The sequence below is a fragment of the Marmota flaviventris genome, chromosome 2, assembly GCF_047511675.1.
Source record: "Marmota flaviventris isolate mMarFla1 chromosome 2, mMarFla1.hap1, whole genome shotgun sequence".
In the NCBI taxonomy this organism is placed as follows: domain Eukaryota; kingdom Metazoa; phylum Chordata; class Mammalia; order Rodentia; family Sciuridae; genus Marmota; species Marmota flaviventris.
Window position 1 is genome coordinate 98,137,939 of NC_092499.1, and position 21,000 is coordinate 98,158,938.

At 33.4% G+C, this 21,000-nt stretch overlaps 1 protein-coding gene and 1 pseudogene across 5 annotated transcripts in view; both read right to left on the reverse strand.

The window, feature by feature from the left end:
- Positions 1-2,700: 2,700 nt before the first annotated feature.
- Trpm7 (transient receptor potential cation channel subfamily M member 7) overlaps positions 2,701-21,000 on the reverse strand; it is a 104,272-nt gene continuing 85,972 nt past the window's right edge. For 4 of the 5 annotated variants that reach the window (XM_071608253.1, XM_027925829.3, XM_071608254.1 and 1 more), the window contains 11 exons: positions 19,711-19,781; positions 18,078-18,112; positions 15,764-15,789; positions 13,833-13,883; positions 13,690-13,755; positions 12,802-13,085; positions 12,598-12,680; positions 12,225-12,430; positions 6,540-6,591; positions 6,338-6,444; positions 2,701-4,162 (listed from right to left, as the gene is read on the reverse strand). In XM_071608253.1, coding sequence (XP_071464354.1) covers positions 4,032-4,162; positions 6,338-6,444; positions 6,540-6,591; positions 12,225-12,430; positions 12,598-12,680; positions 12,802-13,085; positions 13,690-13,755; positions 13,833-13,883; positions 15,764-15,789; positions 18,078-18,112; positions 19,711-19,781 — 1,112 coding nt within the window. In that variant the 3' untranslated portion in view covers positions 2,701-4,031. The remainder of the gene's footprint in view (positions 4,163-6,337; positions 6,445-6,539; positions 6,592-12,224; positions 12,431-12,597; positions 12,681-12,801; positions 13,086-13,689; positions 13,756-13,832; positions 13,884-15,763; positions 15,790-18,077; positions 18,113-19,710; positions 19,782-21,000) is intronic. The other variant, XM_071608252.1, reaches the window with a different exon arrangement.
- LOC139704724 (Y-box-binding protein 1 pseudogene) lies at positions 6,601-12,218 on the reverse strand (annotated as a pseudogene).

A 21,000-nucleotide genomic window follows, 5' to 3' on the forward strand; every position in this document is an offset into this window, starting at 1 on the left:
CCCAAATCTCATTTTACACTATTAAAAAATCTCATTTTACTATTAAAACAACAACAAACAAACACTGTTTTTAATACCAACAAATTTCTTTAGAAAGTAATTGGAAAGCTATCATGCTACTGGTGTTAAGAGGCAAGTTTTCCAAAATTCTAATTTTGTTTGAAATCTCAAATTTTAGCATTAGCAAAAAATAAGTCTTCTGCTAAATATTCAAGTCTGAATATGGTGGGTTTTTTCCCTGCCAGTCATTCTTTCAATCAACGATCAATCAATCAATGAGTAGTTCTGTTTGTAACTCATATAATTGCTTAAGTATGTGAGAGTAATCCAAGGCAATGACCATCCAAACATAAGTGGGTATTTATTGTGTAGTGAAGTATACTTGACCATCAATGAAGCATTCTTCATTGATATGCAGAAAACAGAGAAATAATAGCAAGATTCCAAATGTGGAAAACTTCTTAAATACATCAGTTCTTCCAAAAACAAACAGAAAAAAAGATGGAAGGGGAAATCTACATATTGGAGACTTTAAAAACAAATCAAGCAATTTCAATGTGTGAACCCTATCTGAATCCTAACTAAAATTATTTTTAAAAAATTGTTAAGAACAAAGACTATGTATCTGATGATAATAAGGAATTGTAAATTTTTTAGGTGCGATAATATAGTTCTTAATATTTTACGAACATATACTGAGATATTTATAATTCAAATGAGAGAAAAATTCCATAATGTAGGAAAGCATGGAAATTGCCTGGGAAAAACAAATGAAGGAATGCTAATGTTGGGTGGGGAGTGCCCTCTTGTTTGGTATTGTCCACTATCAGTGGACATGTGTAGCTTTTCTGAAGAATAATTATATCCTCTCCCATCTCCATGACCAACAAGACCCCAGGGAAAGAACTCTGCTTAAAGGAATTTCCAAAAAGCCTACAAAAGGAAAACATATTCTAGAGAGGATCAGAAGCTTGGCTTAGAATTTGCCTAAGAGAAAGCTAACATCATCTGGGACCTATAATACAGATGCCTTGTGTAAAAACAACAACAGATACAATAAATAAGGATGATTAAAAAATCTCTGCAGTGCAGACACACACTTTCCTGCAAATGATCTCTTTTTAAATAATAAGCAGCTGTTTATTGTGTACTCTTGCTTCAATTGTCTACTTAAATATGTAAGAGAGCATCATTGTGATCTTCCTTAAGAGAGGATGGTATTGTGAAAAAACATTTTTAACATTCATATTTTTTACTGTGCCTCCCACAAACTGTGTATCATGCAAGGGGTTAACTACCTGGTGAAAAATCTGAGGATCCTTTCTCTCTGTGAAGTGTGCAATCTACTGTGGTGAATACATAGACAGTAGCTATGAAAGCAACATAGTCTGACTTGAGGGTGAGAAAGATGTGTAATTTTCCTTTATATCTTTAAAATATTTTCTATGTCACAATAAATCAACATGCATTACTTCTAACAGAATAATGGTACACATGCATCAACAGATTGAAGAAGGCATATTATTAGAGAACATCTGCAGAAGAGAATTCCAAAAATTCAAAGAATTAATCTAGTAAAAGTGTTTCATTCTCTCCAGAGGATGAGATTAAGAAGAAAAAAATTTAGAGACTTAGCAAATGACAATTTCTGACCATGGAGTAATATAATGAGCAGTGATAATTTTTCTTTATGGTGAAAAATGCAACTTATAGATAAACTTTTACTGTCATGAATTAACCAAAAAAGTCACCCCATTAGCTCATTTAAGGAATACCTAAAAAACACAAATTGAAGGGCTGGGGATGTAGTTCAGTGGCAGAGTGTTTGCCTAGCACGTGCAAGGCCCTGGGTTCAAGCCCCAGCATCACAAACAAGCAAAATTCAAATTGTACAACAAATATATCAATCAAGGTAACTCTGAAATAAATGTTTTTTAGAGTTCTATTATTTTGAGAAAAGCAATAGGTAAATAGTAATAATATTCATTAAAGCTATTAATATTAACAAATTATATATAAGCTCTAAATTATTACTTCTGACCTATTTTAATGCACGTATATCAATTTCATTAAAATATTTTCAGAACTGAAAACTTGGGACTTAGTGGGTTAATGGAGAAGATCTGTTTCAGCAGAGTGAGCAGGAAATGGTACAGAAGCCATCAGTGATTAGGTGCTAACCACCTAGTCACTATGCTTGAGAGTCAATAAAACATGTGGCTTAAGAGCACAGAGGAAAGACAATCTGGCTGAGTTTGAATCTTAACTCTACTACATACTAAAGTACAAAAATCTCAGGAAAGCTACTTCACCTCTCTAGCACTTCGATTTTCTAATCTGCAACACAGGATAACAATCCTTAATACTTATTTAATAAAATCATTATAAGAATTAAATAAATTAATAAATACGAAATACTTAGAGCAATGCCTGACAAACAGTACAAACTAATTCTTAGCTATTATTATCTTGTGAAAATAAGCAACATGAAATTAAATGCGAACAGATAATCACCTTTTCTGATCAGCAAGAAACTTAAGGAAAAAAAAAAACAGTACAGGAAACAAGTGTCATTTAAACATCATACAAATAGGACATCAAAAAGCATAGGTGTATAAAAATGGTTCATTACTCTGAAAATAAACTGATATCCTGAAAATGTCAAATATTTTTAAAGAATGATTAAACTCACTAAACATCTGTAAACAAGAATAAATTTATTTAATTTCTTTTAAAGATTTAATGATATACAAAATGTATATAGTATAATATCTTTTAAGTAATACACTTTTTCTTTCTCCCCCCCCCATCAATATTAAACACTATTTAAACAGCTTATCTCTGCTTGCCTTGTCTGTATCTATGAGATACACTACTGAATACAAATAAGCTTTACATTGCTCCCTTCCAAATAATAATTAAAACTAGTACCTAGGAAACAACAAGAAAAAAAAAAAAAAAAGGAAAAAAATCAAAGCATAAAACTTTAGATGAAAAGCTTTTCTTGTTGTCGCTGAATATTCAAAAATATCTGGGGCAGTTAAATTACATTTTATTGGCATAGTTGCATTGCAATCTCCCGACATTACATAATGATGATCCAATTCATTTAATCTCTTAAATAAGTACCACAAACAACATTCATGTTCAGATGTTCCCACATAATTTTAAATAAAAGCAAGAGCTCACTTTTACATTCTGATTTGATATACTGGTCAATAACATCTTTGGGGAAGTATGTAACTTCCACTACAGACACAGATAGGGAAAAAGTAACTTTTCTCATTCCCTTGAAGAGCGAGTTAAATATCTCCTTTTACCATGGCTTTCTTCTGCTTAACAGTGGCTTGATAAGACAATGTTAAAAAACAAAACAAAACAAAACAAAACAAAAAACTAATACTTTTGCACAATTGGGCTCTAACAAAAAAATGGCTCTATCTTTAAATAAGGAGCCTAACCCTGATTCATAAATAAAGTCTTTCTTAGAAAATGGTCTTCAGCTGAGGCTTTTTATATTTCCATGAACCTAGAATTAGAAGTCACCTTTTTCATGTCCAACAAGCATCTAGTAGAGAGTTAGTGACATCACTGAACACAGCGAGGAAGACTTCTGACTGCCATTTAACCAAAGGCTAAGTGTTTTCTTCATTTCTCTAGCTGAATGGCAATAAACCAGCTGCCAATAAAATGTGCACAGACACCTAACTTTGGTTAATGGTATTGCACCACATAAGAGGGAATCATCACCCTCATCAGAACTAAGTAAAATGACACCCTCTGCTTAAGAGCCCTTCAAAATTTTTAAATATTAATTTTCCATTACCTTTAAAATTTCTTCAGCTGTCCACTGAATCCTATAGGGAGTTTCTAATTGACTAATTAGGTCAAAAGAATATTGACCTTTAAACTGTGCTGGGGTCAACAAATTCAATTTGCACACACCTTTTCTATATTAACAATTTCTTCCTGAAGGAAAGTGACATAGTAACATTGAGGGAAGTGTAGGCAAAACCAATGATTCAGTAATATTATAACATCAAACGAACAGAATTAGTTGATTCTGATTCTTTGGTGGAATTTCCAGGCTGAAGATTCAAATCTGAAGGTTCTTCCTGAGGAAATATAATCTTATCAGGTGTATAGTCATTCCTCTTCAGATCTACATTCACCAACCCGAACAACAACAACAAAAAAAAGTCAGTATTTCTTAGAAATGGAGAATTAAGAACATTTTATTAATAAATTTTCCTCTAAACATTAGACCTTATTTTCTGCAGTTATATATTTAATGATCACAAAATTTATATACATAAAAATGAAATCATTCATTGAACAAACACAATTATTACACACTGATCATTATTAATCAGCAGCCATTCATATAAATTTGGAAATATACAAACGAAAAGGCAGACAAGGTCCTTGTTCATGGAGCCTATATTATAGTGGATGATAGAAAATAAGCAAATTGAAAAACAATACAATTAGAAACAGTAACAAGTGCTTTGAAGAGAAGAATATGATGAAGTATGATAAGGGCCAGATGAGAGGGTGATTCTTTCAGACAGGGCTGGGCAGAAAAGCCTGAGGAAGAGACTCTCTTGAGTACAGACCTGAATATTGAGAAGTAAATTAAAATTCTAAAAGGAATGTTCTAGGAAGATAGAAGGTTAACTATAAAGACTAAGAAAGAATTAAGACTTGATATACTCTAACAGTGGCATGTAGACAGTGTGACTTATGTATAGCAAGTGAGAAGACTAGCAGAAAATGAGGTCAAGCAGCAGTTGATGGCCAAGCATTGTCAAACTATAACCTGTGGGCTAAATTTGGCCTGTTGCATATTTTTATAAATAATTTTGCTGCAATGCAGCCAAGTTCTTTGTTTATTGTCTACAACTGTTTCTGCACTGTGATGGTATAATTAGGTAGCTGAGACACAGACCGCATGGCCACAAAGTAGAAAACACTTACCTGTCCTTTATAAAAGTTCACCAACCCTTGATTTAGGGAATGTAAACTATGATGTATAACACAGATTAAAATAAATCTACTGGAAGGTTTTAAGCAGTCTCACGGGAGAACTATAATCTGATTTGTTTTAAATAAATATTCTAATGGACATGTGAAGTTAGGGGTAAATGGCAGCCATCCAAGAAACAAGATGGTGCCAATTAAAATGAAAAAGAAATGATGAATTTTAGGGGAGATTTCAGAATAAGAGTATATAGAACTTGATGGATTGGTCATGAAAAGTGAGGGAAAAGACACTGGATAGTTTTAATTTAGAGGTTGAGCAGCTAGCTGGGTCAGGCATTAGTGAAATGTAGAAGTGGAGACTTGTGTGTAGGGGTGGGAGATGAAAAATCAAGAGCTCTGGAATAGATATGTTACTATAAAGATACTTTAGGATATCAGAAACAGGAGCACAAGAAAGTAGTTAAGTCTTTAGATAAACTTGGTACAGTCAGTATGTAAAATGCATTTATAGCCATGAGACAGGATGAAATCACTTAACCCTTAAACCATCAAGTTCTAAGTTTTCAATTCTGTGAACATTTCAATGAAATTGACACAGGTGTATTAAAATAAGTTGGAAATATTGTATTTAAATATGTCAGAAATATAATCACATTATAATCATTAAAATATTCTTACTATAATCTATATCATATTATATATACTATATCCATGTTTTTATAAGTGTTCCACATTTGGGATAATGGGACAAAACAGGTTAAGGAGTTATGACAGATGAGAATAGAATTAGAAACCTTTATGCAGTAATATCAAATTTATAATTTAAATCAAGCATGGTCATGCTTACACTCTTGTACCTTTACATGAATATAAAAAAGAACTGATACTCAAAATATGAACTGTTATTTTAATCTGAAAAATAGTCTACATAAAATGACCCAAATACATGTTCACAACTACATGCATTTTTTTTTTTTAATTAAATTTTACTTCAAGACTATGCAGTATGGCCTTAGGGAATACAAACTAATATGTAGCTGTACTATACCAAGAATAGTAGAGAGATATGCAATTATAGCTCAGTTTTGATTGTGTTATTAACCAATGGGTGTAATCATAAGTAATCTCAACTAATTACACTATCTACAAAAGAAGGGAACTGGATTGGGTTGCTGCTGAGGTTGAAAAAATTAGAGACCATTAAATCAAATATTTGTACCTCTAGCCTTAGCCTTAACTTGGCCAAATTAGTTGGCTACCTAACCTTAGCCAAGTAGTTATTACTATTGGCTATTACTATTGTAGTAACTACCTTGGCTAACAATTTATGTACTATATTAAGACATTTTTTTACCTGGAAGTTTAAGCTTTCTACAGCAAGAATTACAGTGATGTTTTGCTCTAAAGTTTTTAATTGCATCTTCTCCTAGATTCGCTGGGCCAAAAACCATATCACAGGATCTGTGAAATTGATTAAAAAAAAAAAAAGAAAATTTATGCAAACAGAAATGTAGAATCTGAAAATATGCCTTAATGAAATTGTTAAAACTTATTACCTCTTTTCTTCTGCTTTTATCACAGATGGGTCAGTCAAATTTTCACCCACACCTTTATGTATATGTAAAAAAGACAAAAATTTTTATTACATAATTGATATTAACATTGACGTTTGCATAATAAAAGTCTAGAGGTTATTTTACCACATCATCCATCATTACAATGTTAAAATTATTCAAAGGAGTATAAGTTCTTCTCTCTTAATATTTCATAACTTGATTTATAACCTCGGCATCCCACCAGGAACAGACATAGATCCTGTGATGTGAATGAGAGTTAAATGTCAAAGTGAGAAAGTAGGCATGTAAGCTCCTATTGGTACCCAGTTTCTGATTCAACAGGGCCTTATGTGAAAGGTCTATACAGTCTGCCCTTGATCCACCTTAGTTATTAGCAAAGGACAATTTGGTACATAAAGAAGCATAAATCCATAGGACTTTTAAAAGAAACATTTTTGATTTAAGAAAAAAAAATCACATGTTAATATGTAATAAAATTATAAAGATATTCAGAACATAAAAAGTAAGATTATGAACATCTTCAGCTCTAGCCCCCTCCAGAGTTATTACAAGCATGGTTAAATCTTTCTAGTCTCTCATATTCATATATAAATACCACCTACTGACATTTTGAATAATCAGCAAATTTAACCTATTAGAATGAAACCTAATTAAATGGTTTATCCACAAAAGAAAAAAAACATCAGAATTAAAATGCAATACTCTTTTCCACCCAACAGATTGGCAAAGATAAGGAATATTCAACACTGGAGAGTCTGTAAAGAAATGGGCATTTGAATACAATGCTGAATATAAATTCAGCTTTCTATGGAGGTACTTTCAAAAACTGCTTTTTCTTTTTACTAAGCCCATTTAGGAACCTACTTTATGGAAATAAAAGTAGCAAGCAATGCATGTGTATGTTTGCAGCAGCACTGTTTATAGTGTCAATAAAGGCTATAAATGCTATACAGACTATCACAAAACTATTAAAAGAAATAACTTAGATTTAATAAATAACAACCTAAAATATATCCATGGTATATTGTTAGGTGGCAAAAACAAGTGAAAAAAAATATACATCTCCTGATCGCAGTTTTGGGAAAACCATCACAACACAACAAAATGATAAAAAATTAAGGAGGGGGTATTTTCATTTGTGTGTGTCTTTATGGAAGTAAAGAAACATTAAGGATGGGAACACTTTGTTGTTTATATTTTTAATGTTAAATTATATAGGAATCATCTAAAATATTCCTTCAAAAATGGCTTTATGGGGCTGGGGCTCAGTGGCAGAGCACTTGCCTGGCGTATGTGAAGCACTGGGTTCAATCCTCTGCACCACATAAAAATAAAGGTATTGTGTCCATCAAAAAAAAAAAAAAAGGCTTTATGAACACATTAATTATATAAAGAAAATCACAATTATAGATCACCTTTGAATGATGTAAGGGTAGGGGTACTGATTTCCTGTGCAGTCAAATATATGCACATAATATTTTCAAAAGTTTTTCCAGGTCTTTCTTTATTAACAAGTGCTTGCTGTTTGTTAACTTTAAAAAAAAAAAAAATTGCTGCAAACTTTCATTATAAGTTAAAAATGAGGTCCCTAAAAATCTTGACCAGATATGAGCAAGTTTTAAAAACCTTTAAAAGTGTATTGAGAAAAACTAGATCAAACAAAAACAAACATATTTCTTATTACCAAAAAGAGAAATCTTTTGGTAAAAATAAGAAAAGCCCCACACTGCATAGATAACGCAGATAGTTTTAGTTATCTGGGCAAAAGGCAAGCACTTATGGTACTCAGCTCCAATCTTTTTGTTTATTTTATTGCTGGAATTTCATATTCATTTCTTTGTGTTGAGGTGATGGTTGAGATGGTAAGCAGACATTTAATAAACCCTGTCCTGCTCAGTCTTGAAGGGAGCAAAATCTCATCTGATGGGTGAGCTGTCTCTTTGCCATCTTGTGATTTAAGATTTTTTGGGTGTCTGTGTGGGTAACCAAAATGGAAGCAGTACTGATGCTGAGATGGCTACTAACCTTGGGTCTCATCTCCTTGATTTTCCTTATCCTCTTTATTGCCGTCCTTTCTAGTATGTCTTTGGAGAGAAATCCCTGCTGAATCGTGGTCTATAACCCTGATACACATTCTGTCTCATGGGTCTACCTTGTACCCTGGTTGTCAGCACCCTCCATCACTTCTCCCTGTACAGGAGAATTGGAATACTGTGGTCGACGCATAGGGTCTCTGCATGTAATAAGGTGGGAATCTTCACCTGTAGAAGGACCAGCATTGTTGGAACTGGCCTTCAGAAATGCTCTCATATCCCTCATTCTTTTCCCACTATTTTGGTAAATCTGCTGGTAAATGCACAAAGACTATGACTGAATGGTTACGGTCTACTGTATATATTTTCCAGCCTTGAACTGGAACTCCACCAAGGACCATCACGTCTATTGCTTCTTTATCCTTTTCTCCTTTAATAACATTAAACTCCACCTTCACTCTTACACTGTAAAGGTACTTCCTTAGGTTATTCTTTATGGTAGTCTGGCATATAAATGTATCTTCCTTGATGTTATTCCTGTTAATAAAACTGTATCCATTTCTTACACTGAACCTTTATTTAACTGCTCCCAAAATTTTTCCTGTGATGAGATTCTTGTCTGCTTTTGTCTCGGCTGGTGGGTACCACTGATGTGAGGCTGCCTGCAACATGGCTCCATCTGTTATCCATGATGCCAGGCTTAGTGTTGGCAGTGACGAAGTTAGAGGCAAGGGCCAAGGCCTGCCACTCACTACCAATCAAACTCTGTGTGTGTGTATATATATATATATATATATATTTTTTTTTTTCTTTTTTGGGGTATTGATGATTGAACCCTGGGGCATTTTATAACAGCTACATCCCTAGTCCTTTTTATTTTGAGACACAATTTCATTAAGTTATTTACACCCTTGCTAAATTGCTGAAGCTGGCCTCAAATTTGCAATCCTCCTGCCTTAGCCTCCTGAATTGCTGGGATTACAGGCTCATGCCAATGCATTCAGCTTCTGTGTATAACTTCTGACTCTCCCAATACTTTAATTAATAACCTGCTGTTGACTGGAAGGCTTACTGAGAACATAGCTGATTAACATATATTATGTATTATACAGTGAAGAATATAGGAGAATGTCAAGAGATTACAATTTCTAAGATGAACTGCAGTACTCTATCTATCTATCTATCTATTGGGTGGTGGTGCTGGGGCTTGAACCAAGAGCCTCAAGCACAGTAGGCAAGTGCTCTATCACTAAGCTATACTCCCAGCCCTTTTATTTATTTTCTTATTTTGAGACATAGTCTATTAAGTTGCCCAGGCTGGTCTTGAACTTGCAATCCTCCTGAATCAGCTTCCTGAGTAGCTGGGATTATAGGTATATGTTGTCACACTAGGTCACACAGCATTTTAAATGGATGCTTGGAACATCTGAACTAGCAAGAGAAAGTGACTATAAAATTTTTATAGTAATACAATATGTGTTGTAGTTAATTTTATGCAGTTATGAGTTAATATCATGTCTTTACATTTATTAAAAATTTCTTACCTTCTTACCTTTTAAAAAATTTTTTATTTTTTTGGTACTGGGGATAGAACCTATGGCCTTGTGCAGCTAGGTAGATAAACACTACCACTGAGCTATATCCCCAGGCTGACAACTTCTTTACATTTGTTTACATTTCTCTTGACTGCAATGGCACCATGTGCACCCTGTATGCATAAATACTGATAAATTCTAGCTCTTTATCATAAATTTGAATATATTTTATGGTAGTAAAATGATAAAATAGACTATTTCCTACAGATATTTTATACATTCATGACATACCTAACATTTTCTTATTTTTTTGGTAACTCTACACTATATGGTTCATCTGTGAATTTTTAAAAATTATCACAAACCTGCAAAAAAGAAATCCATATTTAAGTAGATCTGTGTAGTTAAAATTCATGTTGTTTAAGGGTCAATTCAACTGTACTTTGCTCACTGAAAATAATTACCACCCTTTTAATTAAATAAAAATAAAGCAGGAAATTTTGTTTGGTCTCATTTACTTGCAACTTGAAGAAAATTAAGAGATACATACTGAAGAATCTTATTAGAATATTATAAGAATATAGCTGACCTAACTAATAAAAGAGCAAGTTTTTACTATATACTACACACCAAGTTAGTAAGGTACATAAAATGATGAACTACTGAAAAAGTTATATTTACACAAATTTTCACTGAGCTGAATCAATAAACTGTTTGCTTTTAAATAAATTTAAAAAAATATTTTTAGTTGTAGATGGACACAATGCTTTTATTTATTTACTTACTTAAAAAAAATATCTTTAGTTGAGGATGGACACAATGCCTTTATTTTATTTATTTTTTTTTTGTGGTGCTGAGGATCGAACCCAGTGCCTCACATCTGTGAGGCATAACCCCAGCCCCTTAAATAAATTTTTACATTGGTATCTGTAAGTTACTGAATGATAAACATTCTAGACAATTATTCTTATGTGACTTAAAAATATGATCTGAGTTTACATTTGAAATTAAGGCTGTTCTTTATGAAGAAAAATTATATATGAAAATATTATCCAAGCAGAGGGATGCTAATTGCCTATTTAACTTTCCTTTGACACTGTTGTAAAGCTGAAGAGACATGACTTCAAGCAAAGCTGTTTTCTCACAGCTACAATTTCTTTTTCTTCTTTCACATGTACATCAGAGTTATCTTCTAAAATGGTTGTAAAGAATTTTTTCAAAAATTTTTTTAGTTGTAGATGGACACAATATCTTTATTTTTATTTATTTATTTTTATGTGGTGCTGAGGATCGAACCCAGGGCCTCATATGTGCAAGGCAAGTGCTCTACCACTGATCTACAACCCCAGCGAGGAATTTTTCATACCCTGTTTATATACTGTTCTACCACCCACCAAGTGCTGGAATATATTTTCCTTCCCCTGAATCCTAGCTGCCCTTATAACCTGCCTTGAGTGCTGGACTTGGTGGTGCTTGCCTGTAATCTCAGTGACTTGGGAGGCGGAGGCAGGAGAATCTCCAAGCTCAAAACCAGCTTTAGCAACTTAGCAAGTACCTAAGCAACTTAGTGAGACCCTGCCTCAAAATAAGAAATAAAAAGGGCTGGAGATGTAGCTCAATGGTAAAATACTTCTGGGTTCAATCCCCAGTAATAAAAACAACAATAACAACAACAACAAAAGACTTGCCTTGACCAGGAAACATGTGAAGCAAGGAATGTGGGCCTAGCCCTAAGTATTTCTACTTTCTCCCTAACAGAAAACAATTGCCGTGTAAAAAGTCCAAATACCTGAAACTACCATGCTATGTGAGAAAGCCCAAGCTACTTAGCCATGTGGAGAGACCACTTGGGAAACTGAGAAATTCAGCTGATGAAATACTAAAGGCTGCATATGCTTATCAAAATGTTTTACCTTTACAACAATTAAGATAGCCAAATTTCATTATTCAAAGCCCTGATGGCCATATTCTACTGCTGATTGACTTATTTTATAGCTTCTATCAATCTAAGATTTTAAATTAGCAGATTCAATAACACATAAATAGGTAAGAACTTATTACACAATTTCACCATAGCAATATTTTAATAAACTTACCTTGTAAATCAAGTACCAGCAATTCCCCTCTGGTATATTCATAAGTCCAATGGCTAAAGGCTAGCATGATCTCTTCTAACGTATTAGTTGGAATAATCTCATCGCCATTATTATTGTTGTATTTTCTAAATTCTCCAGTCATACATTCTTCCACAGCAAACCACTGTCCTGCTGAATGGCAATACAGCAGGAAAACTTCAAGGAACCTTACGAAAAACAGTTACAGATATTACCACCAGTTTGGTTAAGAAAATTCTAATTGATCTGGATCATGAATAAATTATTTAACATTAATAATGAAGGTCAAGAAACTGCTAGCCACATAATTCTAAAATATTACAGAAAAATATCATAGAAAAATGTAAAGGTTTACCTTGGAGAATATGGTATGGATTTGGGTTTCATTTGATTGAAGGCAAATGTGAGTTTCTGTGCTGCTCTCTGTTGTTGAATTTCCTATAGAAGAAGGGAAATCCCTTGATTAATATTTAAACTAAAAATGGATTTTGCTTATTCACTCTAGAAGTGAAAAAACAAAGTTCTTACATTACACAGTTATATATTCACTGATACTTACTCTGAGACAGAGATGCAGAACTGTATCCTCTTTATAAATACTTGACCATGTGTTAACCACCTCAGGAAGAAAAGATTTAATAATATAAAGATGCCCTGATTTGAGGATATCATGTTCTGACCAGGTACACTGAACTTTAACAGCTCTTCGTAAACCTCCTCCCATCTCCTCTTTACTTAAAAACTCTATTTTGGCACAGAGGCCTAGTTGTGACCAAGAAGACATGCTGTTATTTAATATGCTGGGTGAACTCTCTTCCAATCGGTACACCGTGACAGGCTCACCTGCAATGTGAATGGACAGAGTTTAAAATCAAATTATGAGTCCTTAAAAATGACAAAGTAGAATAAAAATTTGCAGGTATCTTTGGGTAAGTAAGGAATAAATAGAAGATAAAATGAAAGAAGTATAGTTTTTTAGAAGTTTAGTATGATGAATGACAGGAAATCAATATTCTTCCTTAATATCTCTGAATTCATGTATAAAGACAAAACATTTTTGAAATAATGAACATTTTAAAGATAAACTTAGAGAAAGCAACTGAAATTCTAAACATCTCGGAGTTAAATTTTAGGAGGAAGTTAGAGCTATCTGTTCCACAGATCCTGTGATATAAATTTATCTATGCTTTTGTTATTAGGCAGAACTTTCCTGAATTACAGTACACCTTTCTTTGTGGGTATGCCAGTAATAGAGAAATTAAAAACTTCTAATTTTTTTTCTACTTAAGTATACCTCTCTTATGTAGTAGACTAATTAAGAATTTATATGAAATTGACATTTCTTAGTGATCCTTTTTCTTTTTGTCCCCACCCATGTTCTATGCTATAACTAAAAAATCAGTGAAAAATTTACTTTCCCTTTCATCTCCTTATTTTTGAGATTTACCTCTTGGAGGCACAGGTGTGAATGGAATGCTCTGGGATAATCTCATCAAGTTATTTCTTTCCACAGCTGCATAAAAATAAGAGAAATAATGAAATCTCTAAAAGTTCACAATATTACTAAATTTTGTCTTTTATATTACTGACCTGAATAATAATAATTTGTATCCATGACAGGCTTAAATGGAGAAGCAAGACCTAAAATGCAAATACACAAATGAGACTATTTTTAAAAGTACTAGTGCAACATTATTTTTTGTTCAGACATTTTCATATAATACCCTATATATCCTTTATGTAACCTCTCCTCATAAAAATAGAAAAAAATAAGTAAAGAAATACGACCATTATGTGCCTTATTTCCCCATTATGCCAGATTAGATGGTTACTATACACCAGACACCTGAAAGGGAAGAAGTGCGTGATGCTTCACATTCTCTTGCCACAAACCGTACTCTTCCAATTCCTCCCACTCAAAAAAGAGTTTTTATTTATGACTTTTGGGGTTTGAGGTATGTAACCATGTAACCATTTTAGCAAGTCCGTCATGAGAAGATGAACTTCAGGAATGTGAAATACATTTCTCCAGAGAGACACTCTCATCTCTAAATTTTCTGAAGTTTTCACTTTTAAATGGAACAAGAAGATGCAAAGGTATGAAAGTATTAAACTGAACACTACATTGGGAAATGATTTAATATGAACTGAACTAATTTATATTCATCACAATGACCATAAGTGTTTTAAATTCCTCAGTGGATACAGAGACCTTAGTCCAAATTATTTCTAATTCTGTAAGTATGTATCATCATGATTGATTCTCTACAAGTGATTTGAATATGCAGCCAAGATTACAAATTAATGAGCAAGAGTATAAGCATACCTGAAGGAGGTGAAGCTACAGAAGCAAGGAATATCAACTTGTTAAGAGCCTAATATGCCACACTAGAAAGCAAATAGATTTTATTGACTGACAGTGAGAAAAATATGGAGCAGAAGAATGACAAAATGAGATCTTTTAGAAAAAACATTTTGGTGAAGAACACAGGCTAGAAGTAAAACTAAAAGCAGGGAGCGGAAAATGGTATAACCATCTTGAAAACCTATTTGGCAGTAACCACTGAATATGAACATAGTACATACCCTACAACCCAGCAATTCCACCCCTAGGCATGTAACCAACAGAAAGGAGTACTTATGTTTACCAAACAATATGAACAAAAATGCTCATAATGACAGAAATCAGAAGAGCCATATACTGGGAGCTACTAAAATGCTCATCAAATATTAGAATGGATAAATTTAATATACTCACATAAGGAAATACATGAAGTACCAAGAATGTACAAATTACCACAATACACCCCTACATTGATAAATTTCATAAAAATAACTAGAAGCCAGACATACATAAATATTACATATTGTATGATTCCATATATATATATATACACACACACACAGCGTGCACGCGTGCACACACACACACACACACACACAACATGACTTCACTGTGTTAATACAGGGGTGTAATAAGAAGCCAGAAAAGAGCTGGGATATTGACAATATTCTGTTTTTTGGGGTGTTGATTACATGGGTATACTCTTTTTATGAGAATTCCCTGAGGGTTTATTGAATTATTCTTAATGTATATTTATACTAAAAATGATAGTCTAAACTGAAGACACAGTAGGATATACAGTAGAGGATGGATTCTAGAAATACTAAGAGGTAAATGCAATAGCACACGATTAGAAGTGCAAAGTCAAAGCAGTAAATTATAACTTCCTCAAGTTTCACATATCTGACTTAAAGAATTTACTAGAACAATGAACAGTAGAGAAGAAACAGTCTGAGCAATAGGGATAAAAGGGTGGCAGTGACAGAAAACAGATCATTGTTCATTGGTTTGTTTGCAAAACATCGGTATTAATGAGAAACTCCTGGGAAAAATTTTCTAGCTACCTTGGCTTTTTTGAACTTGGATATCTAAAATCTCTTGCTTAGGGTAAAAGGGTCACAAATGACTTTAATAGGTCATATATGATTTTCAAATTAAATTTACCACATAGACTCACCATTTAATGTTCCTTCCTCAGATGGCCTAAAAAAAAAAAAAAAAAAAAACAATAAAAAGCATAATATAAAGCTGTGTCACATTTTAGTTCTGGCTACTATTCAATTTTTCTATTTTACAGGACTATCATGAGTATTCTGACGTTTGGATTCACATTCATTTGAATATTTGCCATTTTCCCTTAGTCAACTATTAATTCATACATAGATATGTATAAATCCATATGCATCTACTATTTTATTGATTACTTGTTTTTTAAAATATATTTTTTACTTGTTATTAGTTATACATGATAGTAGAATGTATTCTGACATATTTTGTACATATATGGAGTATAACTTTTCTCATTCTTCTGGTTGTACATGATGTAGAATTACATTATTGTGTAATCATATATTCACATAGAATAGTAATGTCCAATTCATTCTATCTTTCCTGTTCTCATTCCCCCTCCCTTCCCTTCATTCCCCGTTGTCTAATCCAAAGTACTACTATTCTTCCTACCCCTTCCTTATTGTGAGTCAGTTTATTGATAAATTGTATCTTCAGTTTATTCCTATATAAACATCATTCCTAGTTTAGTGTCAAACTGAAAGTAAGATATTAACTAAGTAAAATATTTCATGACTTCTGTATTTGTAGGAGATTCATTACACTGTGATAACAATGTCTTGAAATGACTTTCCAGGATTCTAAAAATACTCCAATAGTACTGATGGGAAAGGAACTCAAGAGACCAGTAATAGATGTCATTCTGCAGAATTCAATTTCAAATGTCAATTTTTTGTACAATCTTCAAAATATTTTTAATAACAATGTCTATTTGCAACAAGTGGAAGTTCTTTTTTTTAAAAAAATATTTTTTAAATTATAGATGGACACCATACCTTTATTTATTTTTATGTGGTGCTGAGGATGGAACCCAGTACCTCACATGTGTGAGGCAGGCATTTTGCCACAGAGCCATAACCCCATCCCCATGTGGAAGTTCTTTTAATTTCAAGGATTCCAATGCAAAATAAGACACCCACATATAGTTGAAAGAAGAGTGGAATGAGAACAGAAAAATGGGTTCCAGGCTTTGCTCTACCCATATATACAGCTATGCAGCCTTGCTCAGGACTGAAAGGAAAAGATCCAAAAGGATCTTGGGAGTAAAGGGCTTATGGCAGCCTCTCTTTCCAGTTTTCATATTCCATCCAACCTTAAAGGTTGATTTTTACCTTAATAGCATATAACTATTCGCTTACAGGAATTATTTTGACACAAGCATTATCCCTTTGCCTGCTGCTAATAACCACTCTTTTTCTCAGCACTACAAAAGTCGAACTCCAACCTTTTGGATACTTCTCTGGGTCAACTGTGTTAGACAGCATTTCCTTATTAAGACACCAGAATTCAGATCAACTTCCAGTCACCTATTCTGTATTTATATCCTGTATCTTTGATTATAAAAGATAACAGTCCCTGAAGAGGTCTGAATGAAGGTAGGTCTTCTAAATGCCACTCAGGGCTAGGCTACTCAAACATTTTGAAGAGCTGCTTACCTATGTAGCACATGGTTTATTTTCTTCTCTATATATTCACAACCATTTCAGATTCTTACTGGAATGTATAATTTCTTCAAATTCTCAAGTGGTCTGTATCAGAGAGTTAACCCTCCATGCTTCCAGGATCAAATTAGTGTCAAAACAAGACTTTAAAAATTTGCTTAGAAAACCTAAAATACTACTTCCTAGTTAGGCACACAGAAGTTATCTTTGATTCTTTTTTATCCTTAAGTTTTATCTGTAGTAAAAAATTTCACTTTCCAAGGACAGTTATCTGTCAGGTTTCCTTTTGTTCCCACCTTTTGATTCTGGATTACCTATCAGTTTTTTAGTGAATCTTCCTATATACAGACTCTCTAATGTACACTGTGTATTACTGCTCTAATCATCAAAGTATTTTCCAAAAGAAACTGCAAAGTTTGATTAGAATGACGGACAGAGAAGTTAATCATATATAAAACTTAAGTACTGAACTTCAACAAATTTATTCAAGAAAAAGTTGGAAACAAGACTAAGTAATCATGGATGGTAGGGCACTTGCATAGCATGTATGAGGAGGCCCTGGGTCCAATCCTCAGTATTAAAAAAAAAAATCAAATCAAAATTGTTTCACTATTAGGAAGATTTAGTAGAATGTAATTATAAAGTATAACTATGTTTCCCAATCTCATCTATATAAAGATATGAGATGCTAGAATAATAATCACCTATAAATAAAGGAGCATTAAAGAGATAATGCAAAGAGCTGAAAAAAGGATTACTTACATTTCTCTGTTTGATGGCCTATCTTGTAACCAATCCTGTAGTTAAAAACAAACACAAACAAAAACTCAAAAACCAAAAATCTCTAGATGAAACATAAGTGCTTAACACTTTTGTTTCTTATAGTATGTTTCAAGAATGAGGGGTTAAAAATTCAATATGAAGTCCTTGTGTCATATAAATGAACTTATAAGACAATAAATGTATATAACTACCATAAGGTGGAATAAAGAATTTCAGAAGTCTTATTTCCCACAGCATAGTTTTTCTAGTTCTACAAATTGTTTGATGACAATCTTACTGTAACAAAATATACATTTGTTTCTATGATTCTAAAAATAATGTGCCCCTTGCCAAAAGAATATCAAAGTACAAACAGAAAAATTAAAATCATGCAAACAATGAAATTCAAAAACAATTGCTAATGATATATAGGCATTTTATCTTAGCCTTCTTTGTATATATAATGGTTTTTATCCAGCAGATTTGGTGATGTTTCTAGGTATAAATATTTTTATTTCTCTAGTTTGGATCCTGAATTTGAATTTTTACATATTCTAAGTCATTTATAGTTCTTCAAATTTTGTCTAATAGATACACTTCCCATGTATCTTCACATTCAACGTATTTTCCACCTATCCATTTTGTTTTCTGATGTATTCTGATGCAGTTTAGTAATCTCTTTGGATAAGAGATTATCTAACCCCTATTGAGTATTTATTTATTATTTGTGTCAGTGGTGCTTATTAACTACTAAGCCAAATCTCCAGACCTTTTTATGTTTTATTTTGAGACAGGGCCTTGCTAAGTTGCTGAGGCTGGCTTTGAACTTGTGATTTTCTTGCCCAAGCCACAGAAGCTGCTGGGATTATAGGGTGTGCCACCACACCCATTTTAATTCTTAATTTCTAGATTCTTTTCAAATTTGGCAGTCTTTTAGCACAGTATCTTTTTTCCTTTCCTCATGTCTTGAAATATGTTCCTTTATGCCTTTTAACCACTTTAGATGTAGTTATTTTATTATCTACAACCCAAAACACTACTATTGTTATTAGGTGTCTGATACTGTTAATATAAATTTCTAATTTGGCATTGTGAGGTCATCTTCAAGGGGACTTTGTTGCAATAGCATGCAGTTTAGGTTCAGGATGTATTTCTCCAAAAAGGAGGATCGGTTACTGTGAAAATCCATCGGCCAACTCCTTTTCATTGATGTAAATTTGTTTAATAACATGATTTTTAGCAACACAATCTATCAAGTTAATATTTTATATTAACACTGCTTTCTTCATATCTGACTATAAAAGAAATTTTTATTTCTCCTAAGCTATTTGTTTTGGATGTCAGATGTCTTACTTTTAAAGGGAATTTGCAAAATCAAATGGCTAGGAATAAGCTCATGAAATTATTTTTTTTAACTCAAACAAAAAGGTCCAGCCCTTCTTTCTTCTGCAAAAATTTTTCCTGACTATATACTACAAAAGAAATTTTCTCTATAACTGCCACTAAACATTGATTAAAGTTTTCAAAGGTAAATTTTTTTTGAAATTTTCATATAGAACAGCACCACCAATTAACTTTTCTTTAATAAATATGTATTCATTTACATGTATTTGTTTCATAGAAATCTACAAACCGGTAGTAAAGCTGCTTTGGAATCTACATCCTGAGTATCTTCTGTAGATGGTCTTCTACCACTGCTTTCTGCTGAAAGAAATTTAGAAAAGATAAAAACTCAAACAACTAAAATTTAAAAAAATATTGACTAATCAAATGAAAAGTGTTTCTAGGTATACTATATATAATCTTCATAAAATAATTTATTACCAACACTATGGAACACAAGAGTTGCACGAGGCTCAACAAACCCCCAAATTATTCAATTTATTTTGAGTATTCAAATTTATGTGTTGCAGGGCTGGGGATATAGCTCAATTGGTAGAGTCCTTGCCTTCCATGCACAAGGCCCTGGGTTCAATCTCCAGCACCACACATACACCAAACAAACAAAAAAAGTGTACAAATTTATGTGTTACAAAAAAAAGTATGAGTAAAAGTTGTTTCCCTCTTGTTCCTAGAGAAGTCAAGAAACTCCTACTAGTAGATATTTGGTCTGTTTCCAATTTCTTGCTATAACAAAGACTGTTCCACTGCCCCCCGCCCCCCGCCAAGTGAAGGCACCTAGAACTTGCCCATTTTCCCATGAGACAGAATGAAATAACTGAAGAGCAGATGCAAATAAAGGTGACGGTGGGAGAATGGTGAAGTTCAATAGTGGACAGAGACTTCGGATGGTTGAACAGGGTAAAACAAAGCACCCAGGATGGGAAGTGGGAGGATGGGTGAATGAGGCAGAGGCCCAGTGAGCACCATACTCAGGAATAGTCACCTGGTAGAAATACAGTCAATGCCCTTGGGATCTGCACGGCAAACTGGCTCTGGAAGTTCTCTACACTTCATAGCATATCCTCCTGGTGCTGTAATAGGTAGTCATCTTGAGAAGGTCTTATCTGAGCATACTGCTTAGTCAAAGACTCTTGCATTTTTCCGTCTTTAGGTCCCATGTCAATATTACTACAGTAGCTCAGTGGGGAGATGCCCTAAGTGTCAGTTTGGTCCAGGGACAGAGCCTCTGATATAAACTGTTTTGAGAATTCTATGCAGTGAAAAATTGGACTGCTATGCTTAAAGGACAGAGGAAACACAGGAGAACAAGATGTTTCCCCTTTAAAACTAGCACTTTGGGAAGCCAGCTGTAGGAATCTGGGGAACTTGATTTTGTTTGGGAGCTAGAGAGCCAAGTCTCAGGAACACCAGAGTTAAGGGCAGTGGACTACACTGAGTCCACTGTCTACTCCCCCAGCACAGAGAGCAAGATCTCCATAGACTCTCCCCATTCAAAAGAGTGCAGCACAAAAAGCGCCAG